The sequence below is a fragment of the Oncorhynchus mykiss genome, chromosome 1 (genome assembly GCF_057628025.1).
Source record: "Oncorhynchus mykiss isolate SJ-2025 chromosome 1, ASM5762802v1, whole genome shotgun sequence".
Lineage (NCBI taxonomy): Eukaryota > Metazoa > Chordata > Actinopteri > Salmoniformes > Salmonidae > Oncorhynchus > Oncorhynchus mykiss.
In genome coordinates, this window is record NC_143022.1 from 34,463,611 (window position 1) to 34,483,931 (window position 20,321).

Below are 20,321 nucleotides of genomic sequence, written 5' to 3' on the forward strand. Positions count from 1 at the left end.
TTGCAGTGTACAAACTTAACATGAACAGGAATGACATTTACTCTCACACCTGGCTAAAATAACTATCAGGAAGTAGTAATAGTATTATTGAAATATTATAACAAAGTGGTAACTCTCCCAATATTGGGATATGCATAGGCACTTGAGTAAATCACACTATTTTGTAAGTCTCATTAAAGCTACAAAAGCCCCTAACCCCTAGCCTAGCTAACATTAGCCACATAGGTTACATTAACGCTATCCACATAGCTAATGTTAGCCGCAACAAATTGGAATTCATAACATATCATATGTATTGCAAATTCATAACATAACATAGTCTAATCAGTTGTAGAATACATCTCACATTCATCTGTCTGAACAAGGCTGCATTGGATTTCTCTTAATTCGTCTTCATGCAGCCAGTGGCAATGTCAACTTTAGGTATAATGCCAGGAGCTACTTGTGGATTTGACAGCTCTAACACAGTTCCACCTCCAACACTGCCAAAACAACCGTTATGTTGGCTAAAGCGGATTTGATTGAATAGAGCCCTGGTTTAAATATATTCAAATCAATGTGTTTTGGAGGTTATTCAGCAGATGTTATATTGTTATCTATAACGTAAGCATTTTTTTTATTGGGTGTGGGTTTGCCATCCCCACCTCCCTTGAGGCAAAACGCAGCACATCCAACTCATCCCTCTATCCATCCAGCATGCGCAATTGGAGTGCACAGAGAGTTCATCTCTGTGGCGGAGACTACCGAGCGTGCGTCAAACCGCTCAGAGTTTAATAAAAAGGAAGGGCGGGGAAATATCGGGGCAATTTAGTTTGTGCGACTTTTATTGCTGCTGTGATATAACCCAGCTAGCCCTTTGACTGTTTTATTGTTTGGAGAGAGCAGTGCGCGTCAATGAAAGGTTTAGGGAAAGTTGTTGCTGAGTTGTGTGTGAGTTCTTAACAGCGCTCCTGGCTCGTCTGCTCCTGTCATCATTACGCACGGGAGGAATCCCGCTCCAGGAGAGACAACACAACGTTGAGAACAGGTAAATTGATAAAGAATTATGGATTATTTAATTTAATGTATTAGGCTCGATGAACAAATAAGTAATCGCTTCATGTATGTGAAAATTCGTGTAGAACTTGCCCATGCATAATGCAGATCATTAATCTGGTTAGAAAAGTTTACGATGAATAGCCAAATGCACGTGTTGTTAGGTACATATTTCATTGGGTGTTGGTATTTTAGGCCATTTTGTTTTGTAAGCAGAATGTTTTGATGTCTTCATAGTCTCATCAGTTTGCCAACAGCTCTTAACTGCTGCATATTGAATTACGACTAATGGCACAGCTAAAGCACTTCTTGTCTGGAAACATGAACAGACAGGAGCGTTTTCTCCCACGACCTCTACAATCCAGAATGCTGAATCAAATCATATTTAAATGTTCAGTACTTTACAGGGTGTCTGTGCAGTGGGAAAGTGAGACAATATATCCACAGGAAAGCATAATTACATCAACTTTTCAAAGCGCTGGGTAATGCATTCAGATGTATTTTCCTGAAGCATGCACACAAGACGAAGAGGCATGCAGGTGACGCATACATACTTGCCTAGGTCTCAAGCATGTTTACATGGATCTGCACATGCTTCAGGTGATAGGAATCTGAATGGACTACAAGCACTTTGAAAATATGTAATTAGACTTTCCTGTGGATATACTGACACACATTCCTACTGCCAAACAGACCAACCACACGGACAACCTGTAAAGTAAATTAACATATCATTGAATTCCACATTCTGGCATTTAGAGGTCATGAGAGGAAACTTTCCTGATTCAAAAGCTCATTTCTGCCCTACATAGAATTCATTGCAATTCAACATCGGGTTTCCAGGCATGAGCACCTCTAACTATTTCTCACAAAACAGTAGGCCTACAAGAAAAGCACACAAACAGTTTATTGACATTGTTTAGATTGGTTTGCTAACAAGTGGTGTGTTCCAAAGCTAGTGGTGTGTTCCAAAGCTAGTGGTGTGTTCAAAATTCTACAAAGCTTCTAGAATTTGATTTGTAGAATCTAGCTAGAAATAGAACAGCTGGATAGTTCTCATAAAACTAGGCTACCATGAGCCAGGAGTTGAACATTGGATAAGCCTCATATGGTATACATATTTCTCTTTATGATATAGTGTTGTCTTTATCTCTCACAGACCATAAATACTGCATACAATGTCGATGAACATATTTAGCCCCCTGGGGTATGAGGAGTATTTCAGAGAGTCGTAGACAGAATGTTTAAGAGGAGTTTGGTATGAGGACATTCTGACAGTCTTCTGACAGTAGTAAACTATCCTCCTCGCTACATACTTTTTCTCTCACCTCAGTGCTAATAGTCTGTGTTCTGAGGTTTGGTGTGTCTGTCTGGTCTGTGTGTTTGTGTGTGTGTGTGGGTGGGTGTGGTACTGTCTGGTCACTATGTTGACTCAGTGGCTTAATACCCTTCTGTCAACATCTGAAGTAGAGCTGAAGTTTTTGCTTCGAGGAGGAAGCATGGCAGAAGATTGAGAATGGAATAATATAATAGTTCATAACATTTTATAAGTATAATGATTCATTGTTTTTCTTTGGTTACGTATGTGTGTGTGTTTGGTAAAGGTTTTCATAATGTTACACGCACGCACACACACACACACACACACACACACACACACACACACAACATTCACACACAGTGGCTGGTTGGAAACTCTCTGACACCCTGTGGTCAGTGTAACAGGCAGGGCAGGATAAAGACACAGTCATAACCTGCTACCTCGTTATTCTAGCCATCCCAGGCCAGCCTGCTCCCAGCTATATAGCTGTACTTCAGCTCTACAGACCCTACCAGGACAGAGGCAGAGAGAGAGAGAGCAATAAAGAGAGAGAATGAAGGAAAGAGAGGGAGAAAGAGAGAGAGAAAGATCAAGAGAGAAAGAGAAAGAGAGAGAGAGGAGAGAGAGAAAGATCAAGAGAGAAAGAGACAGAAAGAGAGACAGAGAGAGAAAGATCAAGAGAGAAAGGCAGAAAGATTGAGAGAAAGAGAGAGAGAGAGACAGAGAGAGAAAGATCAAGGAAGAAAGACAGAGGCAGAAAGATTGAGAGAAAGAGAGAGAGAGAAAGATCAAGAGAGAGAAAGAGAAATAGAGAAAGATAACTATAGGTATGAGGATGGTGATTGCTCTCCTCTGCCTGGCAGTAGTCCAGTAGTGTCAGTCAGAGGAGACGTAGGTAAATAAATGCCAGCAAATTTTCTGCCGTTTCGCCTCAGAAAGACAACAGAGAAAAACCTCCTGTGATTGGACTCTTTAAACATCAGCCAATCATTGCCTCACTGACTATGCCTTGTCAGACATGCTTAAGACTGATAAGTGTATGCACAGGCATAGACATACAACACGCAAGCACAGACACACAGTGGCAGGGACAGGGTACAAGAAAAGGACTGGAGGTTGATTCTGATAGAGACATTTGTGTTTGAAAATATTTCGCTTTTAGAAGAGGTAAAATTGATAGCAATGAAGAGGCCATTTCACACCTGCTTTTCTGAAATGAAACATCAATGCTACAGTATATCCAGCAGTGCTGGACAGGCTCCAGTACGCATCAATATTCTGCTGTGTTTAGAATGGCCCTCAGCACCATTCCTGAGCTGTGTGACAGCGTCATGGGTTTTATGGCTGAACGTTTTCCTGGACTGGGCTGAAAGCATTCCCACTCTCTCAGAACTCTCCTGGCCAGGGGTGGAAGGTGTGCGTGTGCGTGCATGTTTGTGTAATAATTATAGAATCTGCACTGACATTTTATCAATAGCATATCAGGATTTTGGAATGTTGAGCCAACGGAACTGTAATCTGTTATGTTTTGTGTTAGAGTATTTCTTTTTTTTGTCAGGAGGTTAAAGACCTAGAATCACCTCTGCAGTTGGAAGTTATCTGACTGGTGGTAATAGCATGTCCTTATATGGTCATGCTTTTATATTCCTTTATGCAAACAGAGAGGGGTACCTTAGATGAGATGGTTTATGTGTATGTGTGTTGTGTGTGTGTGTGTGCCTGCCATATTATTCAAACTGTTACCAAACACGTAAGACTAACACACACAACCAAGGAAACTGACTTTCACTATGAATTATTCAACTAGCGTTCACAGGCTCACAACAGAATTAGAGGCTCACCTATGTTTCCCAAGCGTCACATTTCAAAGTGTTTAAGGTTAGGTTTAGGCATCAACTCCACATGTTTATGGTTAGGGATAAATTCGAATGGTTAGGGTAAGGGTTAAGGTTGCGCATAGGCTTAAAACTAAAATCTCAAAAACAACTTTCTATTTCTGGATTCGAACAAACAACCTTTGGCACCGCCACTGCTTAGAAGCTATGTGTCACGTTCTGACCTTAGTTCTGTTGTTATGTCTTTGTTTTAGTATGGTCAGGGCGTGAGTTGGGTGGGTTGTCTATGTTCCTTTTTCTATGTTTTGGGATTTCTGTGTTTGGCCTGGTATGGTTCTCAATCAGAGGCAGCTGTCAATCGTTGTCCCTGATTGAGAACCATACTTAGATAGCCTGGTTTCACTTTTGAGTTGTGGGTGAATGTTTCCTGTGTCTGTGTTTGTACCATACGGGACCGTTTCGATTTTCCTTTGTTCTTTCACTTTGTTATTTTGTATTTTTGTAGTGTTCAGTTTTATATATTAAAATGGACATTTACCACGCAGCACATTGGTCCGACCTCTCTTACTCCTCTTCAGAAGAAAGTCCGTGTTGCCCAGCAACAGCCCCAATAACATCACTCCTCTAGAGGAGATCTGCATGGAGGAATGGGCCAAAATACCAGCAAAAGTGTGTGAAAACCTTGTGAAGACTTACAGAAAAAGTTTGACCTCTGTCATTGCCAACAAAGGGTATATAACAAAGTATGGAGATAAACTTTTGTTATTGGCCAAATACTTATTTTCCACCAAAATTTGCAAATAAATTCATTAAAAATCCTACAGTGTTATTTTCTGGATTTATTTTTCTCATTTTGTCTGTCATAGTTGAAGTGTACCTATGATGAAAATTACAGGCCTCTCATCTTTTTAAGTGGGAGAACTTGCACAATTGGTGGCTGACTAAATACTTTTTTGCCCCACTGTATTTGCACGTCACGTCAATGATATCATGTCACCGTGTGGGACTGTGGGTCAATGAACCCTGTCGGAGTGGTGGACCTGATTCTAGTTTGTGACCTAGGAAGGATACTGCCTGGAAGGTCTCAGAAGTAGGTCACTCAGAAGTACGAGATGAGGAGGGGGACAGGGGTAGGTTGACCTCAGATCTCTCCACTGGAAGACCAAGGTTGGGGGAGCAGGGGGAATCTATCAAATAGTGCACCTCTAACTTTGTACAGTTCTAATGCAATTAGTAATGCAATTAGTTATGCAATTTAGTTTGTGTGTTTTTTTGTTTGAAGTGCAATAGTGTAATAATCAGACTCTCGTCTTTATAAGTATGTTATTCTATTTGTGCATTTGTGTGATATAGGATTTGTGCAATTTAGTTTTATTTGTGTGTTTTTTGTTAGCAATAGGGTAATAGTGTAATTAGATTATATTTTGTATTTGTATTTATATACTACAATTTGTTTCTATTTGTCTTTGTTACTTCTTTTTGATATTTGAGTCTTATTTTTGTATGTATTTTTATATTTATATATTTTTAAATGTTGTGATTATTTATTTGTGCTGTGCGCTGAAGGGGGGTTTGCTCAGGGAGCCGTACAAGCTAGGACCGCCACTGCTTAGAGGCCAGATGCTTATGCCCATGCGCATTGCCCTTGCAACTTGAAGGTAACAGCGCTCACCTTTGCCCCTAGTGGCTGCTTTCCGCATTACCTCCCGACTTACTCAGACATTATATTTGACTTTACATTTTAGTAGACACTTTTACCTAGAGTGACTTACAGTAGTGAGTGCATACATTTTTCATGTTTGATTTCTGTGCTGGTCCACCATGGGAATCAAAACCACAACCCTGGCATTGCAAGCACCATGGTCTACCAACTGAGCCCCACAGGACCAACATGGATTTATGTTGAATACTGACTTGTATCAATGGTGACCTGGAATTATTATAATATAAAATGTTATGAACTGTTCTATTATTTCTGAGTCAGTCTTCTGTCATGCTGTGTGTGTGTATGTGTGTGTGTGTGTGTGTGTGTGTGTGTGTGTGTGTGTGTGTGTGTGTGTGTGTGTGTGCACGCATGTGTGTGTGTGTATGTGTGTGCACATTTGTGTGTGTATGTGTGCATGCATGCATGAAAATGAGTGTGTGTGTGCTCAGAGTCTACAGCATCCAAGTGGCACAGAACAGCTCTGCTGGCTATCATTCCTTCCTGTCTGTCCTCTTTATCTCTCTTTATACACTGAGTGTTCAAAACATTAGGAACACCTTCCTAATATTGTGTTGCACTCACTTTTACCCCCACAACAGACTCAATTTGTCAGGGCATGGACTGCAAGCTGTCGAAGTGGCTAATGTTGACTCCAATGGTTCTCACAGTTATGTGAAGTTAGCTGGATGTTCTTTGGGTGGTGGACTATTCTTGATACACATAATGAGCGTGAAAACCCAGCAGCTTTGCAGTTCTTGTATATGGTTATGTCTACTTCTATTTCCCCTTATTCACTCCCCTTCACAGAAAGCAATATGGCAGAAAGTAAGTTCCCTCAGGTCCATGACCTGCTTATCACCATTCAGCTAATAATGTCCTGCAAAAGCCTGAAACACCCTTTAGCTGTCCAGGATGGGAGTTGCCCATCCCCTAGCAGGAGTAAGTGTAATGAGTGTTGAAGAAGTATTGCTGTCTCCTCAGGCCATTGGGCTGATGTAAATGCAGCACTCAGACCTGTCAGTCCTTTCAGTCACAGGCTATTAATCCTATCAGTGTAGCTCTCAGGATGTTTAGGGTTTAGGTTTACCTGTCCTGTTACAGTCAGTCGGCCTAACCCTCTCTCAGGTGCGTAGGATTACACACACACACACACACACACACGCACATGCACACGCACACACGATTTTCTGCACTGACCTGAGGGCTCTCACATTTAGGCATAACGGAAGATTAAATCGCTACAGTAAACATGAAATGAGCCTCTAATAACAGCACCACATGTCTATTATCATAGACTGTAGTATTGTCTTACCGCTACAGCACTGGGCTACAGATAACAGCTCTGTCATCATATAACAGTCTCACCTCTGCCAGAGAGCACAAGGACCACAGGGCCGAGACCTGATACTTTCCCTCTGGTTTCCAGCCCTGAGTAGGTTTTCCTATAAAAGCTAAACTGAAGGAATTCTGTTGTAATATCATCCCTTTGGAACCTCACCCTGTATTGAACGCATGAAGGTTTTCGGAGGAAGTTAGTTTGTGGATTGCAGCTATTTTTTATCTGATGTTTGCATGATAAATGGTCTCCAAAAAAGAGTCACCGATGAAATGTCCCCTAACCAAGTCCCGTTATACTGAAAATTCCCCTAAAGCTGTTATAGGTCATTGGATCCGACCAAAGAGCTTTGTCAGGATGATGTATAGGATTTATTAGGAGGCACATTAGCACAGGAACAACAGCCTTTCCTCAGGCACAGGATCAAATAGTTACTGTACACTACTAAGAATGGAGTGGGTGTTGGGTTTCTTTACCTCCTTACCCTTCCTTTACTTTTTAGCATGGATTAAAGCGTTCTTGTGGATGATGTATGATAGCTATTTAAACCTGTAAAATGTGTTCCATCACCATTCATCTAATCATCTCAGATTAGATGGATTCTCACGTTAGCATGTATGGAAGTATGTCAGGGGCCTCTATAGCAATCATAACGGTTAATCAGTTAATAACTTATGCTTAATTAATGTGAGTTTTTCGTGTAATTATATAGAGATAAGCAGATGCTGCTGTTATGATCGAAAGCTATAACAGCGATAACATCTCAAAGCAGGCTCTCGTTGGTTCCGATGTTGACTTTCTGTGATGTTGGATAACCCACATTCAAACTTCAGAGTGCAGCTGAACAGATATGATGCAATACAGACTACTAAAGCACTTTCCCATCATACTAGAATGTGCTATATAGTTATTATATTGATATTATGACTAATGTTGAGTCCCGTAGGGATGGTAAATGCAGAGGATATCAGAGTATTTGTTTACTGTGGGCTTTAGGTTGTGCAATGAAACACATTTCACCCCTTTCACTATAACCCAAGTAGTTCTCGCTTTCTCTATCTCTCTCTCTCTCTCTGTGTGTCTGTGTGTCGTGTGTGTCTGTGTCTGTGTCTGTGTCTGGTGTGTGTGTGTAAATGTGTGTGTGAAACACAACAGTTCCCATACAGTAGAACAGGGAGGTCTCTCTTCAGGAGTGAGAAGAGGTGAGTGAAACAGTAGAGGAGGTGGCAATGATATTAGTGGAAATAATTGAAAATGAACATTAGTGGACCGCTTGTGAACAATATTACGCAGACATCACGTCACAGTTTTGTTAGTGTAAGTCAATGGAGGCTTTTTATGAATGAGGAAACAACATACTAACACTGTGAACAAAACAGCACCAACACTGACTGTGAGAAATCCTGCTTAAAGTTACACTGTTGTTTTAGGGCCTTCTGAGCTTAATTTTATTATGTTTCTCCCTTAACTGTGTTTTATACAATCATTTGAGTCATAGCTAATAGAGAACATTTAAATGTTGTTAGTATATTTTATGTTGTGTATTCTTTCAACATACCATAGTGTCAGTCATGTATTTAGCCTAGTAGAACCACATGGGAGCTAGCAACATGCTTTCTTAAACAGCACAAAGAAACATGATTGACTGTTGCCAAGAAAAACAGCTCAAGTCCTGAGAGCTAAAACCAATTAGCTCTGTTATTACGCCAAGTCTGTGCCCTTGGTCAGGGAATAGTGTGTGTGTGTAGGTGTGTATGTGTGTGTCTGTGTGTCTGTGTGTGTGTGTGTGTGTGTGTGTAATAGGAGGTCTAATTCACTTTGTCCTTGATAGATGGAGAGATGTGATTACTTACTGGGTACCTCAGTGGTAGCTAATGCTTTATCAAGGGTGGTCTTTCCTTGTTTCGCTCCCTCTTTCTCCTCTCTCACATACACACACCATGCATTCAATGGATGTTCAGTCTCTCTCCATTCAGTTAAGGTGTTGAACCGAGAGACAAGGGATTAGAACGTTTCACCTCATGCCAAGACACGCAGACATCCATGACCTGTTTCAACACACAGCCTGTCTCTATGAAACGTCTCTCCAAACTGTGCTACATTGTTTCCAGGTTCATTAAACCAAGTGTATTCTATGAATTATTGATGTACCAAATCAAACTTTTTCCTTGCATCATACTGTGTGTATGAAAGTCTTTATGCATGCCTGTGTGTGTTTTGAACCCTAACTTTTCCCCCTGTTGCTCTCTCTCTCTCTCTCTCTCTCTCTCTCTCTCTCTCTCTCTCTCTCGCTCTCTCTCTCTCTCTCTCTCTCCATCTCCCCCTCCCCTCAATTGTCTCTAAATGCTTTCCTCAGGGTGGTCTTTCTTTGGAGGTAGTGCTACAGGGAGAGAGAGAGGAAGGTAGAGGGAGGGAGAGAGAGGGAGCAATTCTAGGGAACATTCCTCTGGCACTGTATATGACTGCCATCAGCAATCCACGACAACTGACATTCCATTACAAGGATTCACAAATGATTTGTTGGGGACTCTGGTATGTCGCTAATGGCTGGTGGTTTAGAAACAGGATTTAGAATATTTAGTGACATGCTTTAGGGTTGGGTTTGTCACTGTTGAGAACAGTTTGGCAAAAACAGTTGGATAGTTCAAAGAGGAATGCTGTATTTTTGATGAGACATAATTTTGTCGAGCTGAACACCACAACTATAACAGAACTGAACTTTACACCGTCCAGACTCTATTGCTATTGTGTGTGTGTGTGTGTGTGTGAGAGAACTATTAGCTTTGGTCTGTCACTATCACCATCATAACCGTTTCCCCTTGCCCCCTGCACTGTGTGCTGCCCACCCTGCCAAAGATAACAGTTATTGTTGCCCCGTCACACACACACACACACACACACACACACACACACACACACACACACACACACACACACACACACACACACACACACACACACAATGCAGTCCACCAGGAAACAGGGATGTTAGCTTAACTGCATTGTACTGGCTGGACAACCAATTCTTCCTCTCCCTCCATCTTTCCCTGTGCCCCCTTTTCTCTCTCTCCCTCTCATGCGCTCTATCTATATTGTTGAATGGTTCCTTCAGTATAAGTGTCTTCTGTAATGGAGGCATACTGTAGTTACGTATTCTCCAGAGACATTCAGTATGTCAAAGGCTCAGGACACACACACACACACACACATACACACACACACACACACACACACACACACACACACACACACACACACACACACACACACACACACACACACACACACACTCACTCTCTCTCTCTCTCTCTTTATATCCAGGCACATAGGGGATCTGACCTGACATCTCTTTAATACTTTACTAGGGCTTTACCTTTCTCTGAAAATAGTGTTTAGTGCAGCCAAGCCCACTGCTTTCTTCCTCATTTGCTGTCTCCGTCAGAGTTGGCGAAGAGGGTTGTTGAAGCTCCTCTCCTAACACTTGAGATTCTCACTCTGTTAACACTACATTCTCCAACACAGATACTGCAGAGGCGCTGGCTTTTTATCTGTACTTAGTAGCACAGAAGCCCAAAGGGCATGAGGCGGTCGGTACAAGTAAACACCAGTCATTTCTATCAATCCGTTATCCCCTTCAGTATATAGAGCTGTAGGGAGATGGGTGTGTGTTGTGGATGATTTACTGCCTCTCAGCTTTGATTCCATTTTGTTTAAACAAGAGAGATGTGGTGTATCTCTGACAATACAAGGATAAATTCCACATAGCTCTGTCTTTCGATCTCTCTTTCTCTTTCTCTTTCTCCCTGTCTCTCTCTTTCTCTAAATTCCTTTTCACTTTAAGACTCTTTAATGGCATGGGAAACACATGATTACATTGCCAAAGAAAGTGAAATAGATAATAAAAGTGAAATAAATCAAATAAAATAGCGGTAAACATTACACTCACAAGTTCCAAAAGAATTAAAACATTTCAAATATCATATTATGTCTATATGCAGTGTTGTAATGATGTGCAAATAGTAAAAAAGTGAAAATAAATTATCATAAATATGGATTCTATTTACAGTGGTGTTTGTTCTTGTGGCAACAGGTCTCAAATCTTGCTGCTGTGATGGCACACTGTGGTATTTCACCCAATAGATATAGGAGTTTATCAAAATGTCTTTTTTTTTTTGAATTCTTTGTGGGTCTGTGGAATCTAAGGGAAACATGTGTCTCTAATATGGCAGGAGGTTAGGAGGTGCAGCTCAGTTTCCACTTCATTTTGTGGAGCCAGTTCTGGGAGCCAGTTCTGTCTTCGGTGGCCTTTCTCAATAGCAAGGCTATGCTCACTGAGTCTGTACATAATCAAATATTTCTTTAATTTTGGGTGTCACAGTGGTCAGATATTTTGCCACTGTGTACTCTCTGTTTAGGGCCAAAAAGCAGTCTAGTTTGCTCTGCTTTTTTTTGTGAATTCTAAGTCAAGTAATTATCTTTTTGTTTTCTCATGATTTGTTTGGGTCTAATTGTGTTGCTGTCCTGGGGCTCTGTGGGGTCTGTTTGTCCCAGGACCAGCTTGCTTAGGGGACTCTTCTCTAGGTTTATTTCTCTGTAGGTGATGGCTTTGTTATGGAAGGTTTGGGAATCACATCCTTTTAGGAGGTTGTATAATTGAATGGCTATTTTCTGTATTTTGATAATTAGCGGGTATCGGCCTAATTCTGCTCTGCATGCATTATTTGGTGTTTTACTTTTCACACTGGATATTTTTGCAGAATTCTGCATGCAGAGTCTCAATTTTGTATTTGTCCCATTTTGTGAATTCTTGGTTGGTGAGCCCCAGTCCTCACAACCATAAAGGGTTCTATAACTGATTCAAGTATTTTTAGCCAGATCCTAATTGGTATGTCACATTTTATGTTCCTTTTGATGGCATAGAAGGCCCTTCTTGCCTTGTCTCTCAGATTGTTCACAGCTTTGTTGAAGTTACCTGTGGCGCTGATGTTTAGGCTGAGGTATGTATAGTTTTTTTGTGTGCTCTAGGGCAACGGTATGTAGATGGAATTTGTATTCGTGGACCTGTCTTACTGAGATTTACTGTCAGGGCTCAGGTCTGACAGAATCTGTGCAGAATATTTAGATGCTGCTGTAGGCCCTCCTTGGTTGGGGACAGAAGCACCAGATCAGCAAACATTTGACTTCAGATTCTAGTAGGGTGAGGCTTGGTGCTGTTAGTTGTTTGTGTACATGGATTTTATAATGTTGTATGTTTTGCCCCAACACCACTTTCCATCAATTTTTATAGCTGACCCTCATGCCGAATTGAGTCGAAAGCTTTTTTGAAGTCAACAAAACATGAGAAGACTTTGCCTTTGCCTTTGTTTTGGTTTGTTTGTTTGTCAATTCGGGTGGGCAGGGTGAATACGTGGTCTGTCGTACGGTAATTTCTCCCTCTTTCTTTCTCTTGCTCTCACTGTATCTCACTCTAATTTTCTTTATCTCTCTCTCTTTCGCTCTCTCTCTCTCACTCTCTCTCAATTCAATTGTTTCTTGCTTTATTGGCATGACATAACAATGTACATATTGCCAAAGCTTACTTTGGAGATTTACAATGTTAACATATTTAAAATAATAATAATACATTTTGTCAATAGAACAACAGTAGCAACAATAATCAGGGGTTAAAATAGCCATATATTGAACAATAACAATAATAATAAGCATAGAGGACATGTGCAGGTTGGTTGGTCTCTCTCTCTCTATCTCTCTCTCTCTCTTTCTCTTTCTCTTTCTCTTTCTCTTTCTCTTTCTCTTTCTCTTTCTCTCTCTCTCTCTCTCTTTCTCTCTCTCTTTCTCTATCTCTCTCTCTCTCTCTCTCTCTCTCTCTATCTCTCTCTCTCTCTCTCTATCTATCTCTCTCTCTATCTATCTCTCTCTCTCTCTCTATCTCTCTCTATCTCTCTCTCTCTCTTTCTCTTTCTCTTTCTCTTTCTATCTCTCTATCTCTCTCTATCTCTCTCTCTATTTCTCTCTCTCTATTTCTATTTCTCTCTCTCTCTATCTCTCTCTCTCTCTCTCTCTATCTCTCTCTCTCTCTCTATCTATCTCTCTCTATCTCTATCTATCTCTCTCTCTCTCTCTATCTATCTCTCTCTATCTCTCTCTCTCTCTCACTTTCTCTCGCTCTCTTTCTCATTCTCCCTCTCCCCCTCTCTCTCTCTTCCTCTCTTCCTCTGTCTCTCTTTATTTCTCTCTATCTCTCTCTCACCCCCCCTCTCTTTTTCTCTCTATTTCTTTTTCTTGTCTCTCTCTACCCCCTGTCTCTTTTGCTCTCTCTATCTATATATATATCTCCATATATATATAACTCTCTCTCTCTCTATCTCGCTCTTTTTTGCTGTTGCATAGTTTGAAAAATGTCTATGTAGAATTAATCAGATTCATGAATTTAGTCTGACGTTATTTATGTTAAACCTTGACAGGTTGATGTATGTTATCTGTGTGGGAGGTAGAGTGAGAGATAGAGGGAGTAGAGAGGGATGAAGGGAAAGAGGGAGGAAGAGAGGGGGAGGATCTGCATTCTGAAGCATCCATTTGTGATTGGTTAGTTAATCATTAACTAGATGAGATATGTGAAATGTGTTAGGATGTATCACTGCAAGGAAATAATAGATTTTATGAGAGTTCAGGAAACCGCATTGTTATACCTACATACAAGCCTCTCCCTTAGTCTCACCCCTAGTATCACCTCTGACCTTCTACAGACTTAACAATTACTATTAAGCCTGTGTCCAATCACAGACTTAAGGCTGCCCCTAAACACTTTGCTCTATCCATCCTGTCCTGTATTATTGGTCTAAACTCGGTCTTGACACCTCTCTTGTGCAGCGTGAGGAAATATGCAGATCCTAGAACAATTATATCACATAAAGGAACAGTTGACACTGGGTCATCAGCCTAATGCAATAACCATGGGCCAGAATCATTTAGTCATTTAGGTGCAGAATGAAATGAGAAAGAGAGACAGATAAAGAAAGATAAAGGGGGAGATGGGAGGTGAAAGAGACCTTAGAAAGAAGGATGTATGTGGAAAGATGGTGGGAGGTGAAAGAGACCTTAGAAAGAAGGATGTGTGTGGAAAGATGGTGGGAGGTGAAAGAGACCTTAGAAAGAAGGATGTATGTGGAAAGATGGTGGGAGGTGAAAGAGACCTTAGAAAGCAGGATGTATGTGGAAAGATGGTGGGAGGTGAAAGAGACCTTAGAAAGAAGGATGTATGTGGAAAGATGGTGGCTGTTTTTGTTTGCCTGACCTTCTGTTTTGCGCAAACAGATTTAGATGGACACAAAAGGAGAGGTAGGAAAGGTAACAGCTGATGTTGGCCTGGTACAAAGAACACACATGCCTGTATGGTACCATGGAGAAACAGCTGAATACTCACACACACACAAACACAGACACACGCACACAGAGAACAGACAGACACACTCACACAGGGAGAGAGAGGAGGGGAGAGACAGGGAAAGGGAGGGAGAGAGAGAAGAGAAGATACAGAGAAGAAAGCCGACTTACCTTGGTTGACTCCCAAACTCCTTGACATTGCGCTCCTCCTTCTTTCAGGACTGTTGAGAAACAGTAGTGGAACAGAGAAGAAAACATTCACTTTCGCATCATGAAGACTGGAGGGACTGAGTGTGAGCCTGTTGAGAGACTGTCCTGGGGCTTTACTGGAGGTCAAGGGAGGATTAGGCTGTCTCTAGCCCACCCAGGGCTGCTGCTTCTGGGGATGGTACTGCTGGTCCTCCTGCCTTCTGGAGAAAGTGTCAAACAGAGTGTCCCCAGAGTCCAACTCAGCTACAAAGGTAAGAGACTGGGAGCTATGGTACAGTAATAGCATGCCGATGCACTAATGGCTGAATGATATAAGGTTTAGGACAAATTAAATAATCATGTTTAGTATATGACTTACCAGATTAAATTGATTATACTCGTTTTAATAGATGCTTTAGCTAGGAGGATGAACTAGCTATGACGCACCAGTAGGTTCTGAACCAACATTTTGAGAAACAACGACCTGACTTTAAGTTGGCACAGGTTTTTGGCAACATGCTCTAAGTCAAGAAATGACTGCCACATCTACAAAGAGAGAAAATGATATTGACAACAGAGTACTATAATATATGCAGAAAGGGCAAAACACCAAAACAGCTTTTTCTCCATCATCATCACCTGCACTATTTTTATCAGTAGCTATGTTGAATTATCTGCACATGAGCCATTCTCTGGCGCACTGTCCAGCTGATTGTTCTGACTTCTATCTCTCTCTTTTTGATCATTTTACTTCTAGAATTCTTCACTTTTCTTTTCAGCTCATGTGAGTTTGAAGGGTCTGTCCACCAATTTGGTGCCTTTTGACTAGTGTAACATGGTAAAAAAAAAAAAAAACTATAGTAAATGCCTATTAAGTGCCAAATAAAGTAACAGGGTTGATCGCACCAGGGTTGACCGTAACGGGGTTGACCGTAACAGTGTTGACGATTTCGTCTTAAATCAGCCGTGGATGCCTTTGTAACAGAGGGATTGGAAGCTTTTTCTGTCCATTTTGAATTGTGAACAAAATGTCTAGCCTGTCTATCTATGGGTAACAGGGTTGACATGTTATGCTTGACCCACTCACCACCACAAAACACCAGAAAATTGCCAAAAAGAGTAAAACCCGCTCACCTGCTTTTACACTATGATTTGACTATTAGATGTAAAATAGTTTCACCATAGTAAAATGAGAGATCAGTTCATGTAACAGGGTTGACCTTAAAATGAGGAACAGTTATTTTATCCTTAAAATGAATCCCTAATCAAAGTAAATAAATACTAATCTTTAGAAATTACTTTGTCAATGCAACAAAATAAGGGCTTTACAATGATGGTGAAAACCTGGAGAAATGTTGCTGTTAAGTGGGTTAAAATCTTCCTAGAAGTCGCAGAGGATTCACAGAGGGTACATGTCAAAATGCTGCATGTTGGCACAATTTTCCTTGTGGTCTATATTAAAGGACACTTCATTCAATATAACAGGCTTTTAAAATGCAATATTTGTGCACAATTTCTACTTAAAAATGCAAAAGGTAATAATTTCGTGAAACAACCCACAATTGTTAACAGAACACACACACGTACCAATACACACACCAATAAACAATCACTTGGCCGCTGTGTTAAAACATATGAGGTGTGAAAGATCGCTTGGAAACAGAGAGAGCTATGTGGGGTGGTCCATACTGTAGGTACTAAAGGGAGAGCGTAGGGTTGGGTTGTATTTGTCAGGCTGTAAAACTACAATAACTGTAGTCTTTTCAGCCTCAACATTGGCTTTAGTCTCTACAGTAAGGAAAATCTCTTTTACACCCTGTTACCATGTTAAATCTATGAAGCATTTATAGTGGTGATGATGGATAGGTAAACATTTAATTTGTTTTAAATACACATGTGCTTTATAGAGTTCTATATTTCTTACAAATACACAATGAGTATGTAGCTCAGTATTTTTTGCCTCTCAGAACTGCCTGAATTTGTCTGGGAAGGGACTCCACAATGTGTCGTAAGCATTCCTCAGGGATGCTGGCCCATATTGACTCCAATGCTTCCCACATTTGTATCAAGTCGGCTGGATGTCCTTTGGGTGGTGGACCATTCTTGATACACACAGAAAACTGTTCTGCGTGAAAAACCCAGATACGTTGCAGTTCTTGACACAAACCGGTGCGCCTGGCATCTACTACCATACCTCGTTCAAAGGCACTTAAATATTTTGTTGTTATGCAATTTAGCAGACGCTTTTATCCCCAAAATCATTTTTATGTGTGCATACATTTTACGAATGGGTAGCCCCAGGAAACGAATACACAATCCTGGCATTACAAGCACCTTTCTCTTTCGACTGAGCAATACAGGACCACAATGGGTCTGGCTGTGTGGTAGCTGTGGTCCTCTGTGTGTGTCAGTGTGTTTAGTGTTGGGTAAACTAGAGGCTGTGTTTGTTTTTAAGCCCTACAGGGTCTCTAAAAACCCATTCTACCCCGTAGCAAAAAATGACTCAAACTCTAACACAAACACTACAATAACACAAACACACTAACCACCCATAAGAACCTCATTACAAGCTTTAGTCTGACTGTAACCCCCAAAACTCCTACTTCAACCCTGACCACCAAACCCTGATCTAACTATTAACACCTAAACCCTCACCCCAACATAAAGTCACCAGTCACTAGTTCACATTCAGTACTCCATGGGTGGGCGACTAGATGAGGCCACGGGTCAATGTTTGTTGGAGCGAATGGTCGGAAAATTATACTACTAAATTCTACACTGCAAAATGATCACAACTAAGCCCAAACATAGATTGTATTTAAAACAAACACTCGTTTGATACCTTGATTGCATTGAGCACAATCACATCTCTTTTTTTGTGGTAATACTTGGGAACACATTTTTTGCTGAATTCCTGGTGATTTTACAGTCTTTCTTGACCAAAACCCCTTTTTTACTAAAAACCTTGAGGGGGCAAAAAATATATATTACAGGCCGGTCTTTGCCAACCCCTGCACTACTGTAACCCAGATACAAACCCCCGCATCCCAATTGCAACCTTGGACTCACCCCCTAACCCAGCATCGCTGAAAATAGAAGCTCATTTACATGTTGTTATTTTACAACATAAATACATTGTAGTACATAAATAGTTTTAGAAATAATAACTTCCTGAAACACTCTATTTATTTAGCAATTTGTCCTGTAGAAATATGCAGGTTCAGCTCTGCAGATTGCCTTGTTTCATGCCAATTGAATTCTTGAGCCTTAGATCTCAGCAAAACTCAAATATTCAGAATGTTGTCAGATCAGGCTCTGAGAGTTATTATGAAATCCATCAAAGGAAAATTGTCCCTGACTGAAATCACACTTAAAAAATAACATCATCCCCTCTGAAAATACAGTTGGCAAAGTCAAACTCTACTGAAGTCAATCATCTCTGATTGAACAAACTCCTCCAAAACATCTTCATCCCTGCTTCAAACAACATCATCTCTTTATGATCACACACTTCAAATACACACATCATCCCTGGCTGAATGAACTGGAGTTCAGAAAGCGCATTCGCAGTGTACTTTCCTCTCAATAACCACCAGGCAACGTTTGTCCTTTGATTCCTTCAGAGGTGAAAGAGTTCCGAATTGTTCAAAAGGGAGAACAATCAACATTCAAGATTCACTGATATACCAGCCCTAGCTCTAGCCTGAAACCTCTCTCAGGGTCTTGGTGGATCAATCCATAACATGTATGGTTACAGTATGGCTCCCGTCCAATCACACGCAGCTAAATAATCCTGATGTAATCTAAATATTATCACAGCAGACTGTGTTCAGTTGTTGTTTTTGTGTGTGTTTTCCAAAATCTGTCATGGGGATGAGCTGTGAAGACAGTTTGAGGGTACATGTGTTGCTGTCGTACTAGTGGCCCCTTGCCATGTAACTACGGGGAGTTGGGCCGTAATGTATTTTTTTATTTTATTTTTTTATTTCACCTTTATTTAACCAGGTAGGCCAGTTGAGACCAAGTTCTCATTTACAACTGCGACCTGGCCAAGATAAAGAAAAGCAGTGCGACACAAACAACAACACAGAGTTACACATGGATTAAACAAACGTATAGTCAATAACACAATAGAGAAAATCTATATACAGTGTTTGAAAATTAGGTAAGGTAAGGGACGAAATATATACGAAGAAAAAAAACGACAAGACAAAATGTCTGAACTGCTACGCCATCCTCGATAATATGATAATATTATCCAAGACAGGGTTCCCCAAACTCGGTCCTGGGGTCCCCCCCCTGGGTACACATGTATTTTTGTGCCCCAGCACTACACAACAGATTAAAATAAAGCTTGATGATGAGATGGTTATTGGAATCAGCTGTGTAGTGCTAGTGTAAACAACTAAATGTGAAGCAAGGAGTTTGGGAAATCCTGTATTAGGACATTTTGTCTTGTGATAATAATACAGGCATATATTCCACAGAGTTAATCTGACTGGCCCTCCCACTTTAAACTCATGTAAATCAAGTTTTCCATAACCCACATGCTGATCCAGATCCAGACAAGCAGTTTACTTTATAACCCTGAATTATATGTAACTGTAAATCCATGTTCTCTCCATCTCTCTTTGCCAGGGAAACACTTCCATGTCTTACATCTTTCCAAGCTGATTCAGGTCGATAGCGCTGTGATATTATGAGTTAGTTATGACATTCCAATGTCATTCTGTTTTACATGACAGTGATTAAGTTTGACTGAATATCTCAGTGTTTTAACTCTGTTATCTAATAAACTTTCTAATAAATGTATTTCCCTGCAGGATATTCATCTGTATAGCATACGCAGAAACATATTTCTCTGTCACTGTTGATTCCCATCCTCGGAGAATAGGGTGGGGAGGAGAGGAAGCCTCTTAGTCACCATATTGTGAACACGCCCTGGGCTGTGGCGCTGTAGCTGTCACACGCACAACCGCTACACATGCACACAGACAGTCCGTCAGTAGGGTTATCTTAAGGCCTGATGCTAGCAAGTGGCCGATGTGAAATGCTATCTAACTCAAATAAACCAGTAGAACTCCATGGGGATCAGGATTTGCTGAACGGTGCCTGTGGAGAGACTGCAGAGAAAGGGGGAGGTGTCATGGCTGGAGCTCAGCGATAAGCTAAGTGCTAACAGTGAGGCTAAGCTGGGCCTATCCCTGGGATCCTAATGCTGTGTGTTTACTGAGCAAATGACAGAGTTAACCAAGGGCTAGCACGGCTAAGCTCTCTGTAGGTTTAGTGTGGAAAGGGCATAGTGGCTCTGCGTGTATGTGCGGGTGTGTGTGTGTGTGTTTCTGCGAAAGAGAGAGCGAGAGAGAAAGGTGAGTGCGTTGGGGTGATGTGTGTGTAAGAAGAGGTATTAGGGGGCAAGGGAGGGGTCTAAAAGTTCAAATATTGGTAGTGAGTAACGTCGCTAAGCATTCACACCCTCAGGCTAATCACAGTGTCAAACCTCTCAGAGTGACCCCC

General features: G+C 41.0%; 1 protein-coding gene across 1 annotated transcript in view; it reads left to right on the plus strand.

Moving 5' to 3' along the window:
• Positions 1 to 636: 636 nt before the first annotated feature.
• The window catches only part of sema3d (sema domain, immunoglobulin domain (Ig), short basic domain, secreted, (semaphorin) 3D), a 73,729-nt gene continuing 54,044 nt past the window's right edge, over positions 637 to 20,321 (plus strand). Inside the window, exons 1-2 of the mRNA XM_036976064.2 lie at positions 637 to 1,027; positions 14,835 to 15,076. Of these exons, the coding sequence (XP_036831959.1) occupies positions 14,887 to 15,076 (190 nt within the window). The 5' untranslated portion in view covers positions 637 to 1,027; positions 14,835 to 14,886. The remainder of the gene's footprint in view (positions 1,028 to 14,834; positions 15,077 to 20,321) is intronic.